The 23147-nt window shown below is 44.0% G+C and overlaps 4 protein-coding genes across 6 annotated transcripts in view; 1 reads left to right on the top strand and 3 right to left on the bottom strand.

Moving 5' to 3' along the window:
• Positions 1-4192, top strand: part of LOC137787718 (formin-like) — a 48877-nt gene extending 44685 nt beyond the window's left edge. For both annotated transcript variants that reach the window (XM_068580421.1, XM_068580420.1), the window contains 3 exons: positions 750-899; positions 2184-2265; positions 2381-4192. In XM_068580421.1, the coding sequence (XP_068436522.1) occupies positions 750-899; positions 2184-2265; positions 2381-2425 (277 nt within the window). In that variant the 3' untranslated portion in view covers positions 2426-4192. The remainder of the gene's footprint in view (positions 1-749; positions 900-2183; positions 2266-2380) is intronic.
• Positions 4193-5220: 1028 nt separating this feature from the next.
• On the bottom strand, positions 5221-7507 carry grem1b (gremlin 1b). The gene is made up of 3 exons (XM_068580732.1): positions 7494-7507; positions 6856-7069; positions 5221-6377 (listed from the first exon to the last, which is right to left on the bottom strand). Exon 3 carries the CDS (start codon positions 6374-6376, stop codon positions 5828-5830), a length of 549 nt encoding a protein of 182 aa, XP_068436833.1. The 5' UTR covers position 6377; positions 6856-7069; positions 7494-7507; the 3' UTR covers positions 5221-5827.
• Positions 7508-9068: 1561 nt separating this feature from the next.
• Positions 9069-16039, bottom strand: arhgap11a (Rho GTPase activating protein 11A). Of its 2 annotated transcripts, XM_068581124.1 has the most exons (12): positions 15436-16039; positions 14603-14670; positions 14402-14498; positions 14037-14293; positions 13744-13907; positions 13517-13654; positions 13229-13303; positions 12677-12850; positions 12445-12574; positions 12026-12134; positions 11228-11342; positions 9069-11135 (listed from the first exon to the last, which is right to left on the bottom strand). In XM_068581124.1, the coding sequence occupies exons 1-12, from the start codon at positions 15562-15564 to the stop codon at positions 9664-9666; spliced, it is 2928 nt and encodes a 975-aa protein (XP_068437225.1). In that variant the 5' UTR covers positions 15565-16039; the 3' UTR covers positions 9069-9663. The 2 variants fall into 2 exon arrangements, with proteins under 2 accessions (XP_068437225.1, XP_068437226.1); XM_068581125.1 differs by lacking the exon at positions 13229-13303.
• Positions 16040-18942: 2903 nt separating this feature from the next.
• On the bottom strand, positions 18943-22188 carry LOC137787732 (actin, alpha cardiac muscle-like). Its single transcript, XM_068580447.1, has 9 exons — positions 22154-22188; positions 20982-21132; positions 20755-20883; positions 20476-20586; positions 20299-20383; positions 19831-19992; positions 19551-19742; positions 19276-19457; positions 18943-19182 (listed from the first exon to the last, which is right to left on the bottom strand). The coding sequence occupies exons 2-9, from the start codon at positions 21108-21110 to the stop codon at positions 19039-19041; spliced, it is 1134 nt and encodes a 377-aa protein (XP_068436548.1). The 5' UTR covers positions 21111-21132; positions 22154-22188; the 3' UTR covers positions 18943-19038.
• Positions 22189-23147: the final 959 nt, after the last annotated feature.

Genomic DNA, 23147 nt, shown 5'->3' with positions numbered 1-23147 from the left:
AGCCTATCTGGGTGTCAATGGGACAGGGAGCATCCTTTTGAATCATAGCCCCCTTCTATCAAAGCCTTTGACAGGCACAGCTAGAGAATATCTTTCATGTTTGGGTTAGGGAGCAGCAGGCTCCTCTTCATGCCCCGCGTGTGCCGCCGGGAGCCTTGCAACGAGTTCAGCTTTGGTTACAACTGAACGAGGCTGCGGAGCCGCGCGACAGTCCCAGTGAACAGAAAATCCACAATCTGCTTATTCACAAAGGTCTGATGCGTCTCTGTGTGTTCATTTTGTGAGTGAGCTCACGTCTGCATTCGTCATATCATATTCACATCTTTGATTGGCTCCTGTGCGTGTGTGTGTGCGTGTGTGTGTGCGTGTGTGTGTGCGTGTGTGTGTGTGTGTGTGTGTGTGTGTGTTGCTGTGCCAGCAGCAGCCTGTTCTTGGCTGTCTCCGTCTCCTCTGGCAGTCTTCCCCTGCAGGTTGTGGAGGTCAATGTGATAATGGAGCCGCCGCTACTGGCTCTCCCCCGTGACCCAGCAGGGTGGACACTCTCCTTCCACCGCTGTTTCTCGCCTCTCTGTCTCACTTCACATCCATATTTTTCCCAGTGTGTTGTGTCTGGAGTGGACCTATTTTGTCCGTTTGGTTTTTTTTTTGCGTTCATACACCTCCGCTTCCTTGTGCTTTTTGACCTCACTATCCTTTTTTGTCTGATTTGTTTATAAGTATTTTTTCCTGTGTTCTGTTTTCTAATACAGTTTCCAGGACACGGTGAACTACCTCGGGGTCAAGCCAAAGTCCGGGGAGAAAGAAGTGTCCCCGAATCTCATTTTTATGATTTGGTACGAATTTTGCAATGACTTCAAGAACAGCTGGACACGACAAAACAAGAAAATCTCCAAGGAGAGGTGGGTTGGATTGTGGTAGTGTTGCTCTATTTCTTTGTTTCTCTGTCAAAAACACATGTAGATTAGTACACTAATCAGGAGAAGGACTGTCAACCTGTGAAAGGTTTCCTGGGAGCTTTCAAAATCTGGAATGAAATCATTAGTTATCTCAGATCTCTGGAATTTTTACAACAGTAAGTCTTACAACTTTGGGCATTAACATCCTCAGGACTAAAAGGTGGAATATCTCTGCCTCCTCTGCGGAAATACATTTTTGTATCTGCCCATGGTCTTCCAATTTAATGAAGAGCCATGCTGAATGACTGGAGTTCCCCTCATAAAAGATGCTGACTCATATCCTCTGTAAAGCCTGGTGTGAAATATCTGCAGTGCACAACCTCGGCTTCCAAACTAAGCCTGAACCATTTCATCCTGGGGTCAGACTTCTTGTCCCCGTCACCTTCTGATGGGTGCTTAACGACCTCGAGACAGAATGTCAAATTGGCACTAATTGTACAAGGGTGATGTGCAGATGCTTACTTATAGCAGAGAGCGAGGTTATCAAAGAGGAGGCGACGCGGTAGAGCGGAGGCCTCGGCCTTCTGTCTGAAGGACTGGGGCCTGAATTTATGATGTTTCCTCTGACCTGAGGCGTCGCGTCGGGGGGGACAGCAGACCCTCCTGGCGGCCGCCTGGCTTTACTAGCAAACGTTTGGGAGAACTGATAAACACTGTAATGATGCTGGACATGTGTGGAGACGACTGCACAGGGGCGAAGCCGCTCGTTACCGCGCCGTCATTTCAAGCGTCGTGCGCCGGCTTCGCCGCTCTTCGCGCTTGGAGGTTGTCATAGCGAGATATTTAGCGTCCTCCAGCCGTGGATCCGTGCGCTCTCTCTTTATTTTCGACTTGGTAATTGTGTCTCGCGCTACTCACAGCTGATTGTGCTTATGTACAATTAACTGTTTGTACAGTCATAAAAGCCAAGTGTTTTTTAAAGGCTGCCTCATTATCTCATCAGCCCACTGTCATTCTCTACGGCTTCTCACTTAGAGGGCTTTCACTGACCGCAAGAGTGTGCGTGTGTGTGTGTGCATGCGTGTGTGTGTGACAGGGGGCCCAGTGAGATACTTAAATGTCTTGCCCTCACAGACAACTTTACAAAGACACAGTGATGAGAGGCTTCTGACTTTATATTGTTTTCGCAAGTTCTCATGATTTAGTTCCACAGCCATAAGTGTGTGTGTTTCTGGTTTTAAAAGGGTCTGCACACATCAACTCCTTGTGGATTTTGTTATTCTTTAGGTTAAAGGAAGCTCAAGAAAACATCAAGAAGATCACAGCGGAGAAGCGAGTCGAAACCAAGAAGATCAATGCCAACAGTCTGGTAAGAACTGCTCCCCGTACAGCAGAGAGATGGCATTTCCTCAAAGCTCTTTCTTGTGTCTGCACTGAAATAGATACACCACCAGTTCTTCTTTGTGTTCGGTTCTTGCCAACAGAAAGAGAGGCTGCGGCAGAAGGAAGCCAGCGTGTCTTCCAGCTGAGTGAAGAAGTGAGGGAGCATCGCGGATCAGAACGTGTGCAGGCCTCATCCCTCCTGCTTTGACCACCTGCCTCAACAACAGGACTCACAGTAAAACCTCTGCGGACTCGTACTACTCCCACTGCCGCCCCTCTGCACCTCCTCACACCCTCCCATCCAGATAGAAGCTGGGCCCGCAGCGAGGATGCACGGCTGACGCAGCCAAAGTGATTGGAGTCTTAAAGGCCAAAGGTTGATCTCGTTCATCCGGCGGGGCGCGACCTCTGAGTGCCCAGCTTGTGAAAGGTCTCAAGGGGTCAGTGGGATTCACCACAGCTGACGCATCCAAGAGGTTCCTTCTGGATCTATTCAAGAGCTGAGAATCCCATTCCTTTCAGAGCTGTAGACGTGAGACAGCAGTGATAATGCTCCTGCACATTAAAAGTGTCAAGAAGTTGTTGCAGCCTGAAGAGGAAAATCCCTGTTTGCAAAACAAATCTCTCTCTGGAAGTGGTAAAAAAAAAAAAAAAAAAAGAAGAAAAAAAAAAAGCAGTTGCTGGTGTTCTTTGCTGTAGCGAATAGCTTTTCATTCGCCACGGCTCATTAAAAGTCTTGTAAATATGTCATGCTGTAGGATCGGCCGGGACCGAGCAGCGTCGAGAAGTATGATGGATGATCTGCGCCGGGCTTCACGTGCAGATTGAGACATGTTGTGTATTAAATGCGCGTGCGCTGTATTGTATTGTGTAGCACTGCACCAGACTGACCTCTCCTGGGTGACGGCCAGAGAAGGGCAGAACCTGGCAGCGAGCCTCAGACACATGCATACACACACACATACACACACACACACGCTCTTAAACTTCAAATCATCCAAAGAACAGAACACGTTTTGGCCGTGCATTTGCTCCCACCTTCAATATGAAATATATACGCTTTGCTAAATTGCTAATCCTCTTCACGTGGTGTCCAGCGCTCCTTTAAGCACTTTGCTGCTTGCAGTAGCTGTATGTCGTCGCCGCTATAAGCCACACTCCCCCGTTATGCCCACTGCGTGCATTTTTTCTTGCATCTTTTTGCACCTCTTTTCCTATGCAACAGTATGGTCCTCAGAATATTTAGGAATTGTATTGCGTCATGATAAAAACCCTATTTGATTTATTTGTATGGTTTATTAAAGTGTATGTTTTATTTTTGCAAATGTAAAATGTAACCAGGCTCCAGAAAAGTCTATTTATGTAAAGAATGATTTATTTTCTGCCAAAAAGCATCCGCTTTGGCCCCTTTTGAAGGTGTTTTTGTATGAGTTTAATTGACTGAGAAGCTACCTGGTCAGTCAGATAAAAGATATATTTTCACATGGATATGACGTGTTTGCTGATTTACAGTGTCTGTGAGATGTGGAAGTCGAGTAATTAGCTTAGAAAGAAGACTGCCTATACTTTTAAGTTTGGGATTGGCGAGATGAGGGTTGTATTTCGGGGTTTTAGAACATTTAAGCATATCACCTGAAGCCATGTGAGTTGTTTTACCTCAGACAGACTTCCATTTACAGAGTATACTTAAAACTGCACCTTGAATTACTTTTTTTACCCTCCCAAGTCTTTCACATGTGCAATTTATTTTGTAAAACAAGAATCTATAGATATTTCATCCACTGTTTTATTCAGAGGGTTTGACAAGCAAAGAGCAGAAACTGCTGCAGCCTCTGTGTGTTGGTTCATGTGGCCCTCAGTAGCTCTCGTATAGGTGCTCTGTAATTTTATGGAATTGTTTTAAATTTCAAGAATAAACTACTGGATGCTGAACAAATATCTCAAAATGTTCTTCTGTCAACACTTGCATTCGGCCGGCTTTCAGACGCCTGGCAGTGCACCAGGTAAATGTTATATTTCTGTAAGAAACCCGAGTCATCAAAGTGGTTTTGATTACTTTTAGCTAACTGGGTCAGAATGAAGTCATTGAATCAATCCTCTTGTTCCTGGTAGACTTGTAAAATGAAGTGATTAGCAGTGTTAACATAGGGAATTGGTCTTATGACTGGAACGTTGTTCTAGGAACGAGACGGACATTTCAGTGTTGTAGCACAACAGGACCAACATTCAGTCTGTCACCAAGTTCAGGACCTGGATTAAAATATTTGCAGTCATTTTAAAAACCTCATTCAAAATGCACTTCATGGGGAGATATGTTCATCAATCAATGACCAGAAAGCCACTGATTCATCCTGATGAAAAATGTTAATGTCTCACTGTTCTCAGCCAGATTTACATCTGTAGAATATATATTTTGAGGGGGGGTCTTCACTATGGATGGCTGAAGAACATGTTTTACTCAAATTAAAAATAAACAAATGACGTATTTGTCAAAGCATTGGCTCGGTGGACCTTACGCAGACAATCCCCTCATAATTGTCGCTAGAAGACCTCGTGCCCCTTCTCAACCCTCCGTTAGATCTGCGAGCCATGTAACACAATATAGTGACGTTTGAGATCATTTCAAGGGATAATTGGAGCATATTTTGTTCCCGCATCTCTTCTCATAAAACTACTTTAACGATGAAATGTGTTCCAAGGTCTGAGTGCGACCGTCTCACGCAGCTGCTCCATGCAGCGGATGATGAGGGAAGAATTAAACCGTGTTTACCACACCTTCCTCATTTTTATCAGGTGTACAGTCACAGATGATATGCACAATATTTCTACATCCGTTTATTGATGTTTTCAGGGATAATTTAGTCTACGGGATATACAAACCAGTTACATCAAAGATGGCTGTACATTTCACAACTATTTAAATCGCTGTACATTGTCCGTTTTGTGAACTAACAAAAAAAAAAAGCTTTGTGTCTCTAGAACCGAGTAGGCACCCCACTTTAAAACAAACTAAACAAAATCGAAATTCACAGAAATCAATTAACGGTGAAAGATTCTTGAAACGTCGAAATAAAAATCAAATTGTCCATTTACAAATCTCGCCACTCATCCAACACAGTCCACACAGTGGAAACATCCAGTTCAACAATCATATATGCACACAAAAATACAAAATTGGACAAGAGTGTTTTCTTGTCACAATAAGCGTCTCGGTGTATTAAATAAAACGGAGCTATGCAGTCCTCTCGGGGTGAGGAAGCCGTGCGTAAAACGTGCCCATGCCAAGTCCGCGTTCCCGTGCAGTGATGCTTGTTTTCAAACTTGGCTAACTGGTGAGGAGCAAAAATGTTCGTTGCAGTTCATCGTCGGTTTATAAATTGCCAGTCCATATTTGTTCACACGTTGTGCCGGAAGAAGCCGTTGTAGCCTCCATGGAAGAGGCCTTCCCGGACGATTCCTTCTAGATGGAGACAGGCACGTGTTCGTGGCTGTGTGACAATCCGGTCCGCGATTAATAAGAATGAGAAAAGCACACACAACACATTTCTTTAGTCCAGGTCTATGGATATGCAGCGGCACTGTTTGACGCGCTGGATGCGCTTCTTCTTGGTGGGTGGCTGCTGGTCCGGGCAGTTCAAAGTAAAAGTCATGGTGGTAAACCGCTTCGGCTTGCAAAACGAACAGGACTGGAAGGCACCCTCCTCCCTGCGAATGTGCCTGGGGATGTAGAAGGAGTTGCACTGTCCGTAACAAAAGCGGTTGATGATGGTGCGGCTGACGCAGCCCTCCTCGTGGATGGTCTGCTTCAGCGGCTGCGTCTTGCACCAGTCCCGTTTCAAATACTGGCGCTCCGTCACATGTAAGGCTTCCTGGCTGGACTCCAGCACCTCGTCGGCCGGTGAGGATGATCCCTGCCTCTGCCGGGACGCGGAGCCCGCCTGCGGAGGTTGCGGTTGCTGCTCCGATTCGTTTGGGTTGGTTTTGTCAGGATGAGGAATGGCGCCTTGTGAACCTCGGTTTCTTTTGGAATCCACGGGAGAGGAGAGCAGCCCCATGATGAAAACCATACTGCAGAAGATACGCGTGGAGCTGGCCATCCTTGGGAAGAGGAAGAAAGTCATTCATCATCAATGCCGTTTCAACTCAGGGCGCGTTACGCACAGCTGTCAAAGCTTTTACGCTGCGTAAAAACGCACCCAGACAACTTGCTTTTTTTTCTCTTTTTTTTTAAACCCTTGCAAGACAACACTGTATTTTAAGACCAAAGTAGCTGTTTATTTGATCATCAGTCTAAACCTCAGAGTGAGGAATACAATGCATCTTCTGTTCCTTAATTATCAGGTCATGTCTCGTGCAATGGAATAACATTTAGCCAAAGCAAAAACACTCAAACGACCTTGTTATTGAATAAAGCATCCACGTACGTCAACACCAGCGTGCAGCGTGGTAAGTTGTATATATATATATATATATATATATATATATATATATATATATATATAGTTGCCATAGCCCAAATACAGTTCAAACGTGGCGGAAGACGATGTGTGAGGATGTTACGATCAAATTCACTCACCTGTTTGCGCCTCCGCTGCTGAACGTGCGTTGATGTGATCCTGTCCGCCCTCTACGGCTCCTTCTGAGTGCTCGGCACCTACTGCTGTGGACTGTGCGCTGGTGGGGCTGTGGATGGGTGGGAGACTAACCGCTCCATAGACAGACACAGGGGCCAGGGGGTTTAATACAAATTGCTCCAGCGCCGGACTGTCTCCCTTTTAAATGTCTGCCAGCTGAGATGTGCACAACAGTTCCCTCAACATTATTGGCTAAGCACGATGTGGAGAAAATCAAAACTATCCGCCCCCTCAACACTTCCCTGAACCCACTTCAAGAAAACAGACAACCGAGGAACAGCGAAGGCAGGCAAGCAGGGAGGAGGAGGAGGAGGAGGTAGGGGAGGAGGAAGAGGGAGAAGAAGAAGGGAGTAGGAGGGGGGCGAAACAAGCTGAGAGCGGACAGGCCTGAACTTTATGCGCACATGGAAAAAGTAAAACTGTTGATGTATTTTTTATTAAAATGAACATGTTGATATTAAGCAATATGTTAAACACTTTAAAACCGAAAGGAGGGGTTTACATTCCTCTCGGAAACTATGAACGTGGTGCAATCTAAGGATTCAATCAATTAGAAAGGTTGACTCACATTTCAACACACCTGTGAATTATCCGCACAGACAGCTTTGGGATGTCGCCGTAAACTCGATACAGACTGTTGGATACAGACTGCTGGATACAGACCGCTGAATACAGACTGCTGGATACAGACCGCTGGATACAGACCGCTAGATACAGACCGTTGCATACAGACCGCTGCATACAGACTGCTGCATACAGACTGTTGGATACAGACTGTTGGATACAGACCGCTGGATACAGACTGCTGGTTACAGACCGCTGCATACAGACTGCTGGTTACAGAAGTTGAGCCCCCACACTCTCCAAAAAAAATACAAAATAAATAAAACATCTGCTTCGAAACAGAAGATTGGACATTTCTGGAACGCAGTATAGTGTGTACAGCATGTGGTACTAGTACATGGTACATAGGCTTTAGTCAACGGTTCCACAATACAGGTTTATTTACGCATGCCCAAACTAAAATGACAAGTGAATGCCTTTAGTAGCTCTGGTGAAAAATTATAAAACAATAATTTGTAATTTTTTTATATAATCTTTTTTTTTTTTGGTTATGGATTACATAACTAATGCTTTATACATCAGTTAAACCCCTTCATCAAGAGCAGCTGCTGGGTTGCCAGGTTGTGAAACGGGAATATTCTTTGTTTCGGACAAACAATTGCGTGTGATATGTTGCTTAATGCTTGCCCTAATACTCCACCAGTTTAGTTACAAATATTCGAAAGTGGTTGATGTCTTTATCTCGGTACATCACCCTGTAGGTATTTCCAAAAGGTTAATGGTCCATTAGTCTTGCTTGAACTATAAATAGAACTCTAAAAAGACAATCAGGTGTCTTCCTGCGGTAGGACAAGCAGCATGGAGGATCGTTCACATCCTGGACATTCAAAAGTAATGACGTAACGCTTATAGCTGCAGTTTAAAAACAGAACAATGAGTTAACTCTGTAAAGTCTCATTTTCAGCCTTAATGGGACTCTGGAAATAAACTCCAGGCCGCATGCGGAGGGTTGTTGATTTAGATTTAGAATATTGAAAATGAATAACACTCACTGTACGTTCCTGGGTTTTCTGTTTAGGTTTCTGATACATTGCATGTTGCTTGAGAAAGCAAACAGGTCATCTGCTGACCACATGGTCGCATCCCAACCGCCGAGTGGAGTCACGACACGATGCACTCCCGTCACCGATGTTAATAACAAGCTGCTCCAGTGACGCTTTTAAAGCCGACATTTATCCAAATCCCATCCATCCTTCTGTACGTGCTCCATGTGCGCCTCGCCCAATGGGCTGTGGATAATATATCTTAAAGGATTCTCACCTTTCACCCCTTCACTGCTCTTAAGATTCATTGGGCAAAATGCCTGTTTCAGATGAGCAGACATGACATTTATTTTTTACATTCTCCAGAGGCACATGGTAACTTTTCAAATATACCAGGACCAAATTGAAAACACTATGTATTTGAACAAGAGTGTAGTTGCCACCATGTCAGTGGTTGTCTTGCGCCCCCTTGTGGCTTCAACAAATACTGCACGTGTATGCAAACCAGAAGAATTCCACTGAAGAGAGAAAGTATAGAAAATGCCGTTTGAGTTTATTTGTCTGAAGCAGTTCACATGGTTAAGCAGATTTACTGGAGGCTGGTTTGGAAATTAAAGGACTGTGATTGACAGACAATGTAATCAATACTGCTTGGCTTTTTTTCTTTCTAAAATCCAACAAAAAGGTGCATTTTCTCTTCCGTTCATCAGAGAGCCAGTAAGAAAATATTATGTAATTATGAAACAGCTTCAACTTCTGTAAACATTTTTTTTTTTTAAAGACACCTAACTAATGATTAGATATAAAATGCATAAATAAAAAAGGACATGATATTTCTAAACTTTCCAGTCATTCCATCTCACATAATCCTGCACACTACAGTCTAAACACTACGCACCATAACACCCGTAGGCTGATATGTGTCCATGCTCAACTCCTACTCTGGTTTTACTGGAGTAAAACACTTAAGGCATATGAAAATATCCCAGTACAACCGCAACACAACACAAACTGTAGCTCAAAATAAATTAAAAGCCCTGAAATTATGGATAATATAAAAAGAGGGAAAGTTCAATAGAAAAGTCCTCACCAGACAGACCCTGCATAGAGGGGAGGAAACATAAAAAGCAAAAAGACTTGAAACTATAAATCTACAGGCTTGGTGGCAGACAGCAGTTTGTGGTTGAGCGGGTTTCGAGGGGAACCTCTGTAATGGTTCATGTCCTTCTCAACTATCTGCTGCGAGAGAGGCTTCTGAGCTCCCGGTGGATAAATGACACAACCGTCCACTTTGGTCTTTAGTTGCACCTTGTTGGTCACGTCGGCCAGCGTAGCGACCTTGGGCTTACGGGCCAGGGTGCTTGGCTTTCTGGGAGGGACGGGAGGGGGTTTCTTCTTGGGACAGATGCTGTCGGACAGTGCCGGCTGTGCCTCTCCCTGGTAGGGCCGAAGCTGCGGGTGAGGCGAGAGCCCGCTCTCCAGGCTCACGGCCTTCACCACCGGGCCGCTCTGGCCGATGGCGAGCTCTGCATTTCTGGAGGGTCTCCTGCTCTCTCCCAGGAGAGAGTTCATCCTGCGGACGGTCTGACGCACAGGGGTGCGCTGGAACTTGAGCGGCGATTGGATGCGTTTGGCCATGGCGCCCCTGGGTGAATGGAGGGTGAGCTTGTTGAAGTGATGAATGTGGTCTGCCACTCGGCGCTTTTCAGTCTCGGCGCTGCGCGGTGAGAGGGGTGGTTGGTTTTGGACTTTGGCGTCACTCTCCGGGGAAGATTCATTTTCTTCATGTAGTGCACAGACCACGGAACCGATCTTCGGCGGCGTACCGAACTTCTCTCTGAGGTCGAGGCCCAGCTTGTACGGAGTGGACTGCAGCCCACAGGAGACACCCAGTTTGAAGTTAGCGGGACTCTGGATGTCCAGAGCGTCAATCAACCTGCTGCAGTTCACCTGCTCCACCTCAGCTTCACAGCCTCCCACGATGGAGCTGTTATTGCTACTAATGGGAGCGGCCCAACGAGGTTGTTTATCAGTACAGTATACACCTGGCTCAAAAATGACACTGTCAATGTGCAACGGCGATAGAGCGGCTAATTCAATCTGGCCAAAGGTAATGTTCTGTTCGTTAGCTAGACGGCTCTGCCGAGTTGAGAAGCTGGAGGTCACCGTGTCCACAGACAGAACTCGTACTGTGGGAGTCCCGGGGGGAGGGAGTGGGATGCCGTCAGGTGGTTTTGCCGCGTCAGTCTCCATAGAGTTGCAGGGATCATGTATGACAGTCTGGAGGTCAGTGCCCGACTCCGTGAAGGCCTTCCTTATTGTCAGAAGGGTGGGACTGGTTTGGCTCTGGGCCTCAGTGGCGGCGCTCTCCAGGCTCTCAGCGCTGGAAACACAACACAGCTTCTTGGGAAAGCTGACCACTGCTGTGGGCTTCGACACAACAATGGCTGGCTCAGACATGTAGTTGCTCTTTAGGCCCATGTTCATGGGGGTGTCTGTGAAAGACGCTCCGCCGAAAGTCCGGGCTCCTACAGGAGTCTCCTTGCTCCACAGGGCACTCGAGTCACAATGGGGGGTCAGCAAATTGTCCTCAGACTTGCTGATGTACTTGGCACCTGTAAAACATGGGATATTAGTGTGTGTGTGTGTGTGGGGTTACAACGCAAAAGACAACACATAACATTACACTAGAATATTCAAAACTCACTTTTGGGTTCTGCTTTTCGAGGCAGAGCTGATGGACTGAACTCTGTCTCTTTGGTGAAACGAAAACTGGTGGTGCTCTCCTGAGTGGCAAGTCGCCAGCCAATGGACTCAGATCCCTTTATCACCAGCATGAAATGAAAGATGAAAGAAACTTCAGGGAGGAAGAGGCTTTAGTGTATTATTTTGTTAAAAAAGGACCCCACAGGTGTCACCCAAAATGTACCATTAATATATTAATTTGATGATTGTTGTGGTTAGTTCTTCACAGGATGAGTGAACTCACTCAGAAGAAACAAGATATTGGATTTGTTGGTCATCAACTTTTTATTAAGTCAGGAATACACATAACTATAGAACATTGGAAAGCTATGCACCATAAACCTTTACCAGCCACCCCAAACAGGTTACCATATTTTTTTATATATGTTCTTATAGTATATAATAACTTTATTTCACCCGAGTGTCTGACATAGTAAATCACAGGACATAAGCTATGGCTTTGTACCACACGAGTATGAAAACTATTTATTAGCAATGTTACAAAATTTTCCACATTCTTTTTAAAAACCATGCATTACTAGTTTAAATGTGTTAGCCGCTGAAAGTAAACTTAGGATGCTACACAATAAAAGTGCTAATGTGCAACAGACTACCCCATTAAAAACACCCCATGTGCAAATGTTACTTGATTTTAATACAGTTAATTGCAGTGTATGCCTGAATAACACGGATCACCACCCACAGTCTATCTGTGAACCAGATAGGTGGAATGTGAAGTCTGTCAGGGAACCACACTTACAGCCTCCTTGCTGCTCCTCCCCAGGCTGAATCGCAAGCGCCGGGATTTGCGTGGTGCTTCTTTTTTGTCGACTTTTGGTGAAAAGCATCCAGCTCTTCCAGATTCCACCCTGAAGGAGAGAGATAAGCATTCAAACCATTATCAGTGTAACTTAGGAACACTTCGCTCTGAGGGTAATGTTTTACCAACTCTTATCTCTTTGAATTCATATTTTAAGGACAAATGCAAGGCAAAGGAAAAAACACATAACTGAGCAGCGCACAATTAAAAAGGCATTGTGTTGTCTCCTTTTTATTCTGCACATTTACGATGAATCTCTGGACTGCTCCATACTGTAAGTGGAATGTGGTGCTAACTTCTGTCATCATCCCTCAGAGACAAACAGCATAACTATGTTCAGAAGAACAACTGGAGCGTACCTGTTCACAGCATGTCTGCTGCTAAGTCGTCGACTCTTCCTCCGCGCTGAGACCGCTGACTGCCTTCTGGACTTCCCTGCTGACGACAGGGTAGTTTGGGGAGAGTCCAAGACCCCCGAAGCACTGTAAGCTAGATGGAAGAAAAAATAAAAAAGGTGGTACGTTTAACCATGAGCTTTCGAGATAGCAGAATAATTGATGTCTATGTGATCAAACAATCATCGATCAATACCTGATCCAGGAGTGGAAGCCCCGCTGAACAGAGTATTGGGAAGTAATTCTATCCCAAGAGTCTTTTTGACAGATCTACGTTTCTTGTTTGAGAATCCAAAAGATTGACCAGATTCCAAGGGAAGTTTTCGTTTCGAGGTTGGGGTTGCAATAATAGGAGTTGCAGAGGAAAAGACTGCCAGAAAAAATAAAATCACAAAAGAATTAATATTTTCAAATGTATTGCATTCGTATTTTATATGCAATTTGTTTGTGTTATATTTGGAAAACATTGCAAAAGACGACGCAGAGCAAGAGCAAGAATCGGCAGGTCTCGACTGAAAGTTGAGGATGATCCATGCAAATCAGACGGGCGAAGAAAACCAAAGCTAATAAAGATCATCTGAAGCAAAGCATAATTAAAATTATTCACTTGACTTATTGTTTATTATCTAGGAAACTTTGCATCAGTTTGCAGAAAGATTATTGTTTTTATGTGCATAGCAGATGGATCACTCCAGTGGCATCATGCTAAATGACAGGAAACATGACTTTATCTGACCTCAGTACCTACCAAGACTGTCTGAGTGGGTGGCCTTTGTGGGTGTTCTATTAGTTTTTATTTTATTCAGGGCACCATTGACCATATCTGAAATGTGAGACAAAGCCAACCGTACAAACAGTATTTAGTGACTAAACCTGCTTCAAAGTGAAATGATTTGTGTGCAGTTACTGATACTGTTCAATTTTCCTTAAATAGTTTGTTTTAATGTCTCTGAATATTTCCAGGGTGGTCGCACCACTTCAACTGGAATATATCTATATATAATATTTGCACACTGCACTTTTGATATAGCCTTACCTCCAAAGCTGCGTCTGTGTCTCTTTTTCATCCCAGAGTTTAAATCCAGCTCCTCAAGTCCATCAGCGGGGGACAGAACCCCGGCTTCACAGCCCATCATGGCTGGAACTTTCTCGAGAAGGAACTGTGGTAAGACACCTGTGACACAGAGCGGCAACATATTTAGTGCTGAAGAAGCTTTGGAGTGACACAAAGATGACCTGCAGGTGGGATGCATCAAGTCCTACCAAAGTTGTTGGCGTTCTCTATGAAGCAGTGTAATATGGCTGCCTGTAGCTTGAGGCGCTTCTCAGTGTTGGCGTTCATCTTCTCTGTACCGTCTCCAGCATGAAGGATGTTGGGAGCCAAGATTACAGACAAGTTACTGCTGTCCATCTTATTCTCGGCACTCCTGTGATGAAGCAAAGGAAATGAAGAAAAGCAGTATAACGTATATGAAAAAAATATATATAGATATTTAAAGGGGGGGGAGGTGTTAGCTGTAAAAGCAGTCCTAATAAAAAAAAGAAAATTCTGGCACCTCTTAGACACAATTTGAAGGAAGTCAAAAAAGTGACGGAGGATGCTGAGGTTTCTGTCAGGTAGCACACAGGTCAGCAGCATGGTGGCAGAGGTCCTATCCTCCTCAGCGGGGAGCTGCTGGGCCTTGAGAAAGGCCTCCTGCAGCTCAGTGGGCAGCACAGGCTCCGGTAGCTCTCTGAAGAACTGCTTCACCAGACCGGCTACATCGCAGGGAAGTGCGGTAGACAGGCATTCCTCACCCGCATCCAGTTTTGCCTGGACAGACAAAACACACTCTGAAAAAAACCACACTCTGCTGTGTTGGCCTTGTTTCAGGGTCACGGCACCTCAGTGAATGCAAGGTCGACTTCAGCAATCACTCACTCTGAGAGCTTTCAGGCGAAGGACGGAGCCAGATTTTCTGAACAGGCCCTCTGTGTCGACGTGCGCCAGCAGCATCATACATGCGTCGACCAGGAAGCTGAGAAGGCAATTGCATTTCATAATTAGAAATGTACAAGACGGGACAAGAAATAACTTGCCAGCTGTAGGCGCAAGCTAACGTAAATATGCAAATTCACTTGCCTCGGCACGCTCCCACATTCCATATTATAATATGGTAAACTTTCCAGGGAAACGCCAAAAACCTTTGTCTGAGGGAACAATCAAAGAATTAAAAATAACTCATTTCTCATCCATGTCAGATTTTGAACAGGAAGACTAAACAATATGAGGGAAAAGCCAAATCTGCTGATAAATCGCTCTGTTAAGCCTATCACTTATGTCACATTCTTGGACATGTCACATTTGTGTTTTTTCAAGCTAAAGTTTGTGCCATTTTTTTCTGTTATCACATTCTTGGGCATTACCTGCAAATGCAGAAGTTCAGTTGCAAAGTTTCTTGCAACAACCCTTGTGACTCCTGTGAGCCAATCACAAGTACACAAGAAACAGGGCCTTCTTTGTTACTAAATTACCTGCCATTAAATGAAGAATGGCACAGCCTCTAGATGTAATGTATCCTGCCTTATTTACAAGAACGACAGAAAGAGAGATTTACAAGAAATTGCCATTATATGTCATGTTAGACTTTCTGTGACTGGGAAAAAAAAATGTGTGAATACCCTCGGGAACAGGCCAAACAAAGCCTCTATGTTGACTGACATGGGCGACAACGGCCTGTGACCAAACGGGTCTCATGAGTGGGGGGAGGCTTTTAGTAGTATGCTAATGTCATTCAATAACTTAAGAAAAAAAAATAATCAGTGTGCCCCAGGCTAATACTGTGAACTTGAGGACTCGTAGTCTAACACAACGGATCGTCAAGTGCAAAGTTTCAGAGTACAGTAACTGCAAATAAAACTGAAGTCGAACTGTGCCACACGTTAAATTGGCCACAGCTTCTCCGTTAAACTTACCGAGTAGCTGGCTGTGGATTTACAGCTGGCCGCTTTGTATTTGTTCCAGTTTTTTGTCTTGATCCCGTGCGCTGCGCGGAGGTGCTGCACAGCCACCAGACGCATCACATTCCTCTCCATGACTTTCATTTCACGCTGCTGTCTCGTACTCTTAAAAGACCAACCCAACAACTCGTTCACTCGCTCCTGACAGGACCAGGCATCCGCAGTTGTATCTGTTTTGTCTTTCTAACTTTCCCCAAACAGCTAGCTAGGTTAAGTCATCCTCGCGCGGCTCTATACTTCTCAAGCCCAAACAAAACCCGTTTACCGACCGTAAGACTCAGAGTGCGATGCTTACGACGTTCAGTAACGCAGCACCTATTTAGGAGTTTCGTGCTTTAGCTGCAATGCAGCTAGCTCGATAGCCAGCGGGGTTAGCAGGTCTCATAAACAAACCCCATACAAAAACAACAAACAAAAAAAGCTCATTGGTGTCACACGACTTACAATTTACGTTTAGCTTCTCTCGTTTAAACCGCCCTCTGTATGCAAAATGTCTGTGTATTTCGTTAGCTAAATGGCTGCATTGTCGTCTGATCGGTTGGCTGTCTGACTGTTTCCGCAGAGCATTCAAACGGCTGCACTCCCTCCGCTCTGCGTTGTGATTGGCTGGTAACGGTTCGAAAAACCTTCTATGGTGCGTGTGTTTTATTACCCAGGGCAGCAACGTCGGGCGGAGCAGTTTATTTTTAGCTCAATGAGGAGGGTGCATTTTGTCAACCGGTTGACTCTGTAAATCAAACTCAACCCATCTTTTAAATGCTATTAACATACAGGTACAGTTAAACTGCATGTACTGTATTACTCTTTTTTTTTTTTTTTTAATTATATGCTTTTGTTTCTGTCTGTCTTTTTTCTCGACCCGCGGTTGCGATTTGACTACATTTCAATGTATCTTGCTGGCTGTTATTGACAATTTATGAGAATGACCATCAATGCTGTCAACACACCTAGGACCGAAGATATGTCATTCACAATAAGACGTCACGCTTCAACAACTCCAAACTATTTCCATTTGAGTGCACACCACAACCTGCTGGATGTTTAGTTAAACTGTCATGTCAGTCACTGGCAAAAACAGCAGCTGATTCAAAACGTTTCTTACATGCTCAAAGGGTTAATGTTTGGCTAGCTTAACAATTTCCTTAATAATTTTTCCCCAAGAACTTCTTCTAAGACCAACGGTTGACCTATGTTATTCATCCTAGAGTTGATAAAACGCAATTAATATAAGCTAAAGCTAAGCTTCTCCTCTTCTTTATTTATATTTGGTGTTTTTTTTTATCTCTCTAAACTTGGCTTGTTGGTTTGACTGCATTTTGCCGTTTGTTATTGACATTGTGTGTGTGTGTGTGTGTGTGTGTGTGTGTGTGTGTGTGTGTGTGTGTGTGTGTGTGTGTGTGTGTGTGTACATATACATATATATATATATATATATATATATATATATATATATATATATATATATATATATATATATATATATATATATATGCTCTGTATTCCATATTCTTCCAGTATTTTTTTTTAATTAAATATGATACCTTCACCACCAGCATGGCTGTAGTTGTTTTACATGTAATGTTTGTCTTTCAAACTCAAAGCAATGTTGAATGAAATATTGGTTCACTTGTTTGCAAAACACGTAGGAAAATATACATTTGAAATGAATTAAAATGTATATATATATATATATATATATATATATATATATATATATATATATATATATATATATATATATATATATATATATATATATATATATATTTATGAAATTGTATATGTGCAATTATTGAAAAAAAGAGCAACTGGATATCGAAAGAATAATGTATTTAAATGAATAAAAAAAACAAGGGGAAAAAAAGCAATAGGGTTTTAACGGGAGATATATGCCATATTCTATGCAGTACGGCATATATGTGACCTATGCCCTTCTACTTTACCCTTTACCCTCTACCCTCCTCTATACCCGCATTGTTTTGGCCTGTGGGAGGAACCCTATGAGAGGAAACCCACGCACGCACGAGGAGATCAATGCAAACTCACTCATACACTTGGGCGGTTCACTGACAACTCACAACCAACCCACAACTCGAGAGTTGAAGTTGAGTCGAAGACTTACAGCACAATGCACGCTTACCCGGAGGGAGTTGGACTCGAACAGGCAACCTCATGTATGTCAGGCTTAGTGTCCAGCCACTAAGCCACCGTGCGGCCCAAAAGAATAGAATATGGAGTTCTATTTATCTTTGTCTATTCAGAAATAAACAACTTGGATATTGCACAACCAGTGTCACGTGACCAAGCCACAGCGTTGACTCGGAGACACGCAAATAATGCCCGTCCAAATCCGGCGTAAGTACTTTAGTTAAGCGCCCGTTTTCAGCGGATTTAATGGTGTTAAACAAAACTTTAACTTATTACCTTTCAAGCAAATATTGATTTAATAATTAGAGTTGGCTTTTCCTTTACTGGAGCCGGGTAAAGGACGCTCACGCCGGTAAATTAGCTGTGCGCTGCTCTTCACCAGTCAGACTACTTCTATCCTCGTAGTAAAAGCTGGGTAATTTCCATTTCAGTGTACACCACCACCTACTGGATGTTTTATTAAACTCTTCTCACGTCACTGGCAAAACAGCAGCTGATTCATAATTGCTTACACTGTGTGTGTGTGTGTGTGTGTGTGTGTGTGTGTGTGTGTGTGTGTGTGTGTGTGTGTGTGTGTGTGTGCGTGTGTCCTGCTATGACCGACTTGACTGGAGCTCTGTCCACATCCACACTAGAGAGAAAATTATTATTATGACCCTAAATCAAACATTTATACAGTTTCATGAAATCTTTTTTTGTTTGTAGTTTTGGAATTCAAGCTTCTTCAGAGTCAACTCATGTTTAAATAAGCCAAAAGTAAGACTTTTATTCTTTTATTATTTAAAATAAGTCTTTTGGTTTTCTGATTTTATAATGAAGTGCAATACTTTAAAGTGGTTAAGGAGCATAATCAACTCGACTATGTATTGCCCAAGAAGTTAAACCTAAAACACCCTCTGACTGCATCACATCCTCTTTCCTGGCTTTAAGAAATCCTTGTAGTGTAACCTCATCTGCTAGATGATCTCATTTTTGGCAAGAGCCCTTTACTTCTTTCTTTCTACATTAATCCATTATTCAATGATTTTCATTAAAACATAGAAATACACTAAGATGAGAAGGATAGTATAGGAATGACAGTATTTGTTCTGGTTCTCAAGTAAAAGTGAATGTTCACTTTTGTCTTCAACCACTAGGTGGAAGCATCACATCATCCATGCTTTCGTACACTTTTGCTCATTCAGGTGGGCATAAAGATGACAAAAGATGGATTGACACATCCTTGGTGTATATGCAGAGAGCTCACAGATCTTACTATACTATACTCATTATTTTGTGTATTTGTATCGTCGCAACAAAGAACAGTACAGGAGATACTCTCACAAGGGCTTATCTTTATTACAATAGAACATATATATACAGGAGACAACACGGTACAAATGCATGGTCGGAAGGAGGTTGGTTGTGTGTTTAGAAGCACTTTCTGTGGACAATGGAGGGGCCGGCCTCATCGTACTCCTGCTTGCTGATCCACATCTGCTGGAAGGTGGACAGGGAAGCCAGGATGGAGCCACCGATCCAGACGGAGTACTTCCTCTCAGGTGGAGCGATAATCTAAGCAAGGAGTAAACACCGTTTAAGTTTTATTGAGTCTTAATTCGCTTTGTAATTGAGCGTGATGATGTTAAACAATTGCAGTTCTCTCACCTTAATCTTCATGGTGCTTGGGGCCAGAGCTGTAATCTCCTTCTGCATACGGTCAGCAATACCAGGGTACATGGTGGTACCACCAGACAGCACATTGTTGGCGTACAAGTCCTTACGGATGTCAATGTCACATTTCATGATGCTGTTGTAGGCGGTCTCATGGATGCCAGCAGACTCCATACCTGGTGGAAGACAAGCAAAAGAGATAAGCTTCAAGACCAAATACAGCATATTAGATCAATCAACAACAACCAACAACGCAGCCAATTACTCACCAATGAAAGAAGGCTGGAAGAGGGTCTCTGGGCATCGGAAACGCTCGTTTCCGATGGTGATGACCTGACCGTCGGGCAGCTCGTAGCTCTTTTCCAGCGAAGAGGAGGAGGCGGCGGTGGCCATCTCATTCTCAAAGTCAAGAGCCACGTAGCACAGCTTCTCCTTAATGTCACGCACAATCTCACGCTCAGCTATATGGAGCAGAAAGTTTGACTGTTGAGAAACAACACTTGTACATCTCTCTCATTAAACAAATCAACCAGGATGACATAGACCTACCAGTTGTGACAAAGGAGTAGCCACGCTCAGTCAGGATCTTCATCAGGTAGTCAGTCAGGTCCCGGCCGGCCAGATCCAGACGCATGATGGCGTGTGGCAGGGCGTAACCCTCATAGATGGGGACATTATGGGTCACACCATCACCAGAGTCCAGCACAATACCTTTGGCAAGCAGAAAAGGACCACAGGGAGTGAGCTATGCATGTCTGTTACGGTCTGCCCTCTTCAAGTATGTCTCACATCATAAACTAAACAATGCTGCTGACACCTCATGCCACACACCCTGCTGGAGACGGCTTAGCACCTTTACTTGACAATGAGACAGGAGTCTATCCAGATGACAGGCAGCCTCAGAATGTAAATGCTCAACAGTTTCTCCCATGCAGCACAACTTATTTTACCTCTTGTTTTAGCTCATTGAGTAACTGACTACAGACTAAATTGGGTAAAAAGCTGCAGTGTACTGACCGGTGGTACGGCCAGAGGCGTACAGGGACAGGACGGCCTGGATGGCCACGTACATGGCGGGAACGTTGAAGGTCTCAAACATGATCTGCAAGAAAAAGCAAACAGAATGCGAAAGGTTTGTCTTAACCCGAGAGCAAATATGTGAAAGCGGCGCATAGAGTAGTGACTGTAAAGTACCTGGGTCATCTTCTCCCTGTTGGCTTTGGGGTTCAGGGGGGCCTCAGTGAGCAGGGTGGGGTGCTCCTCAGGGGCCACGCGCAGCTCATTGTAAAAGGTGTGGTGCCAGATCTGCGGGAGGAGAGATAACAGCTGATGTCAGGACTGGAACAACAGGACTGAACATAAACAACCAGGTCCTCTATATAAACAGCTTTTACGATGGCGGACAGGCTGACAATACTTAAGGAGGCGGACAGTCAGCTGCCGTGTTGTAAATGAGTCACTGTCAACACACACCTTCTCCATATCATCCCAGTTGGTGATGATGCCATGCTCGATGGGGTACTTCAAGGTCAGGATACCCCTCTTGCTCTGGGCCTCATCACCTACGTAGCTGTCCTTCTGACCCATACCCACCATCACACCCTGAGGGAAGAAGCACGAAAGGAATATAAGACATAGGACGAAGCTGCTCCTACTTCTACTTCTGTAATTTATTTAAGATTTGTTTAGTTTTAGCTTACCTGGTGGCGGGGCCTTCCAACAATGGAGGGGAAGACAGCACGGGGAGCGTCATCTCCGGCAAATCCAGCCTTGACCAAGCCAGAGCCATTGTCGCACACAAGGGCGGTAGTCTCTTCGTCGTCACACATGATTAGGCTTTACTGGGGTGGTCTAACATTTGACGGGTGGGGAAGAAACACAAGGAGGTTTAGGATGAGAATCAGGAACAGCTGTCTAAACCGCCTGTCATAGATTACATAGCTGTTATAATTGAACAATCACAAGCACTTTATTGCTGGATTGGCAGATTATGTGTTGAAGTGACTAGACCAGACTTGTATGATTAATGTATTAGCTGTGATGCAGTGTGCCTTTGAAGACCTGCCAACACCTTCTCATAACTGCTAATGTTATTATCACTTTGATACACAAATGCAACTCACCTCAATGGGTGCTATGTATAGAGAGCTAATTAGACATGCCTTTGGATGCTATATTGGTCCCAACACTGCTGTACAACTACTGATACCATATCACTGCAGACGTGATTGTTCCTGTGACATCTCAGAGCTGCTGAGGTAGCACCAAAAAGGGGCATAACAGAGAAACCTGCGATCTATTTTAAGCGCAGCACCCACACTATGCTCAACAGGGTGAAACAAGTGACACTTGCATCTCCTGCTATTTCAGGTTTGAGAGAGCCTGAGTCTGAGAGCCAGGCCAGCACTCATCTGTCTGCACACTGTGACACTTCTGTTTTACTACATGGCTCCGTGCCCAGCTGCCTCTTAATTCATTGGAGCATGAGTGGATACGGCCAACTTCTCCACAGCTTTGTGCATTGAACCAAGTCCCATCAGACATGTTTCAGATACTACACAAGTTCTGTCTATACTTTTCCACAGAAACTTTCTCAAGCATGTTGTGTCTTTGTCCCGGAAAATCACATCATCTAATGATGTTAATTACAATATCCCATGTCAGTCAACCTAACATAACCAGCAACTCCAGTTTTAACTGAAGTCATCCTTTTCATTTCATCTGTAAAACATGTGAAAGCCATAAAGTCACATCATCCGTATGTTGATAAAAGACTCATCAGCTCAAAGCGCAGCACATTGACTTCATGACACTAATCACACAAATACACAGATCTCCAAAGCGAAGATAAACAAGTTGTAAAGTTACTCACCAAGGTGCACTGGTAGGCGGATGCTTCCACTGGGACAAAGACTGAGGGTGGGAAGAGCCCCTTAAATAAGACCCAGACTGGGTCTAGGGACCAGGGGCGGGGCCGGGGGTTCACAAAAGTCCAAATAAGAGCTGCCAGCAAAAATCAACAAGCCAGAAGAAAGTGTTTCACATACATGGATGGGACTTCTCTATAATGAAGTCATTTGACTGACAAAGTCTTAATGAAGTGTATGTTGAGAATAACACATTTTTAACCTAAAGTGATTGTTAATGGGATATTATTATAACCTCATTAACAACATTAAGATGAATGTCTTTCTTTTCTCAAAAGTAAAATAGAAAAGTAATCTGCATTTCTGGGATCAAAATTTCTCTCATGAACTTCATGAAATATGTAACTTCATGCCTTAAAACAATTTCTATGTGTGTTACATAATATATAATGTATTTACAGCCCTACAATCATAAAAGAAGACACTTTGAATGTCTTCCATTCATTCTTATTTTAATGAGTGTTAAAAGATTGTGATTTCTGTGCCACTCTATAACAGGCAGGGACACATATCTTATATCTCTAAGAGGTTTAAATGTTCTCAGAAGGCCCACTATGATGACCCAGTCAGGACAGCGCCACTCCTGTCTTGTTAAGGAGATGAAAACATTGCATATGTCTGTGAACCACGTTCCTGGTATGTGCGCTGAGCTTCCTCGACTTGGGAACAGCTGATGGTAACGCCAGCCGGGCTCTCTGTGGGATCTGGCCGTCTGAGAGGCATGTGGTGTCTGTGCTCCCAGCTGATTGGCCCAGCTGTCTCCTTGTAGGGTTATGGTGAGCAAGAGAGTCATCATGGAGCAGCCACTGAGGTTCCCGAGCCGTGAGTCTGCAAAGAGGAGGTCCATATTTGTGCCATCCACTTTTCCATATATTTTCCTTGATGTACAGTGTACCTTATGAGGTAATGCTATCCACTATGCAGGAATGATACAAACAT

The sequence above is a fragment of the Clinocottus analis genome, unplaced genomic scaffold (genome assembly GCF_023055335.1).
Source record: "Clinocottus analis isolate CAN_PGR_092001 unplaced genomic scaffold, fCliAna1.0.p SCAF_17, whole genome shotgun sequence".
NCBI classification, from domain to species: domain Eukaryota; kingdom Metazoa; phylum Chordata; class Actinopteri; order Perciformes; family Cottidae; genus Clinocottus; species Clinocottus analis.
Note: the sequence above shows the minus strand (reverse complement) of the source record. Positions and strands in the feature narration are given on the sequence as shown.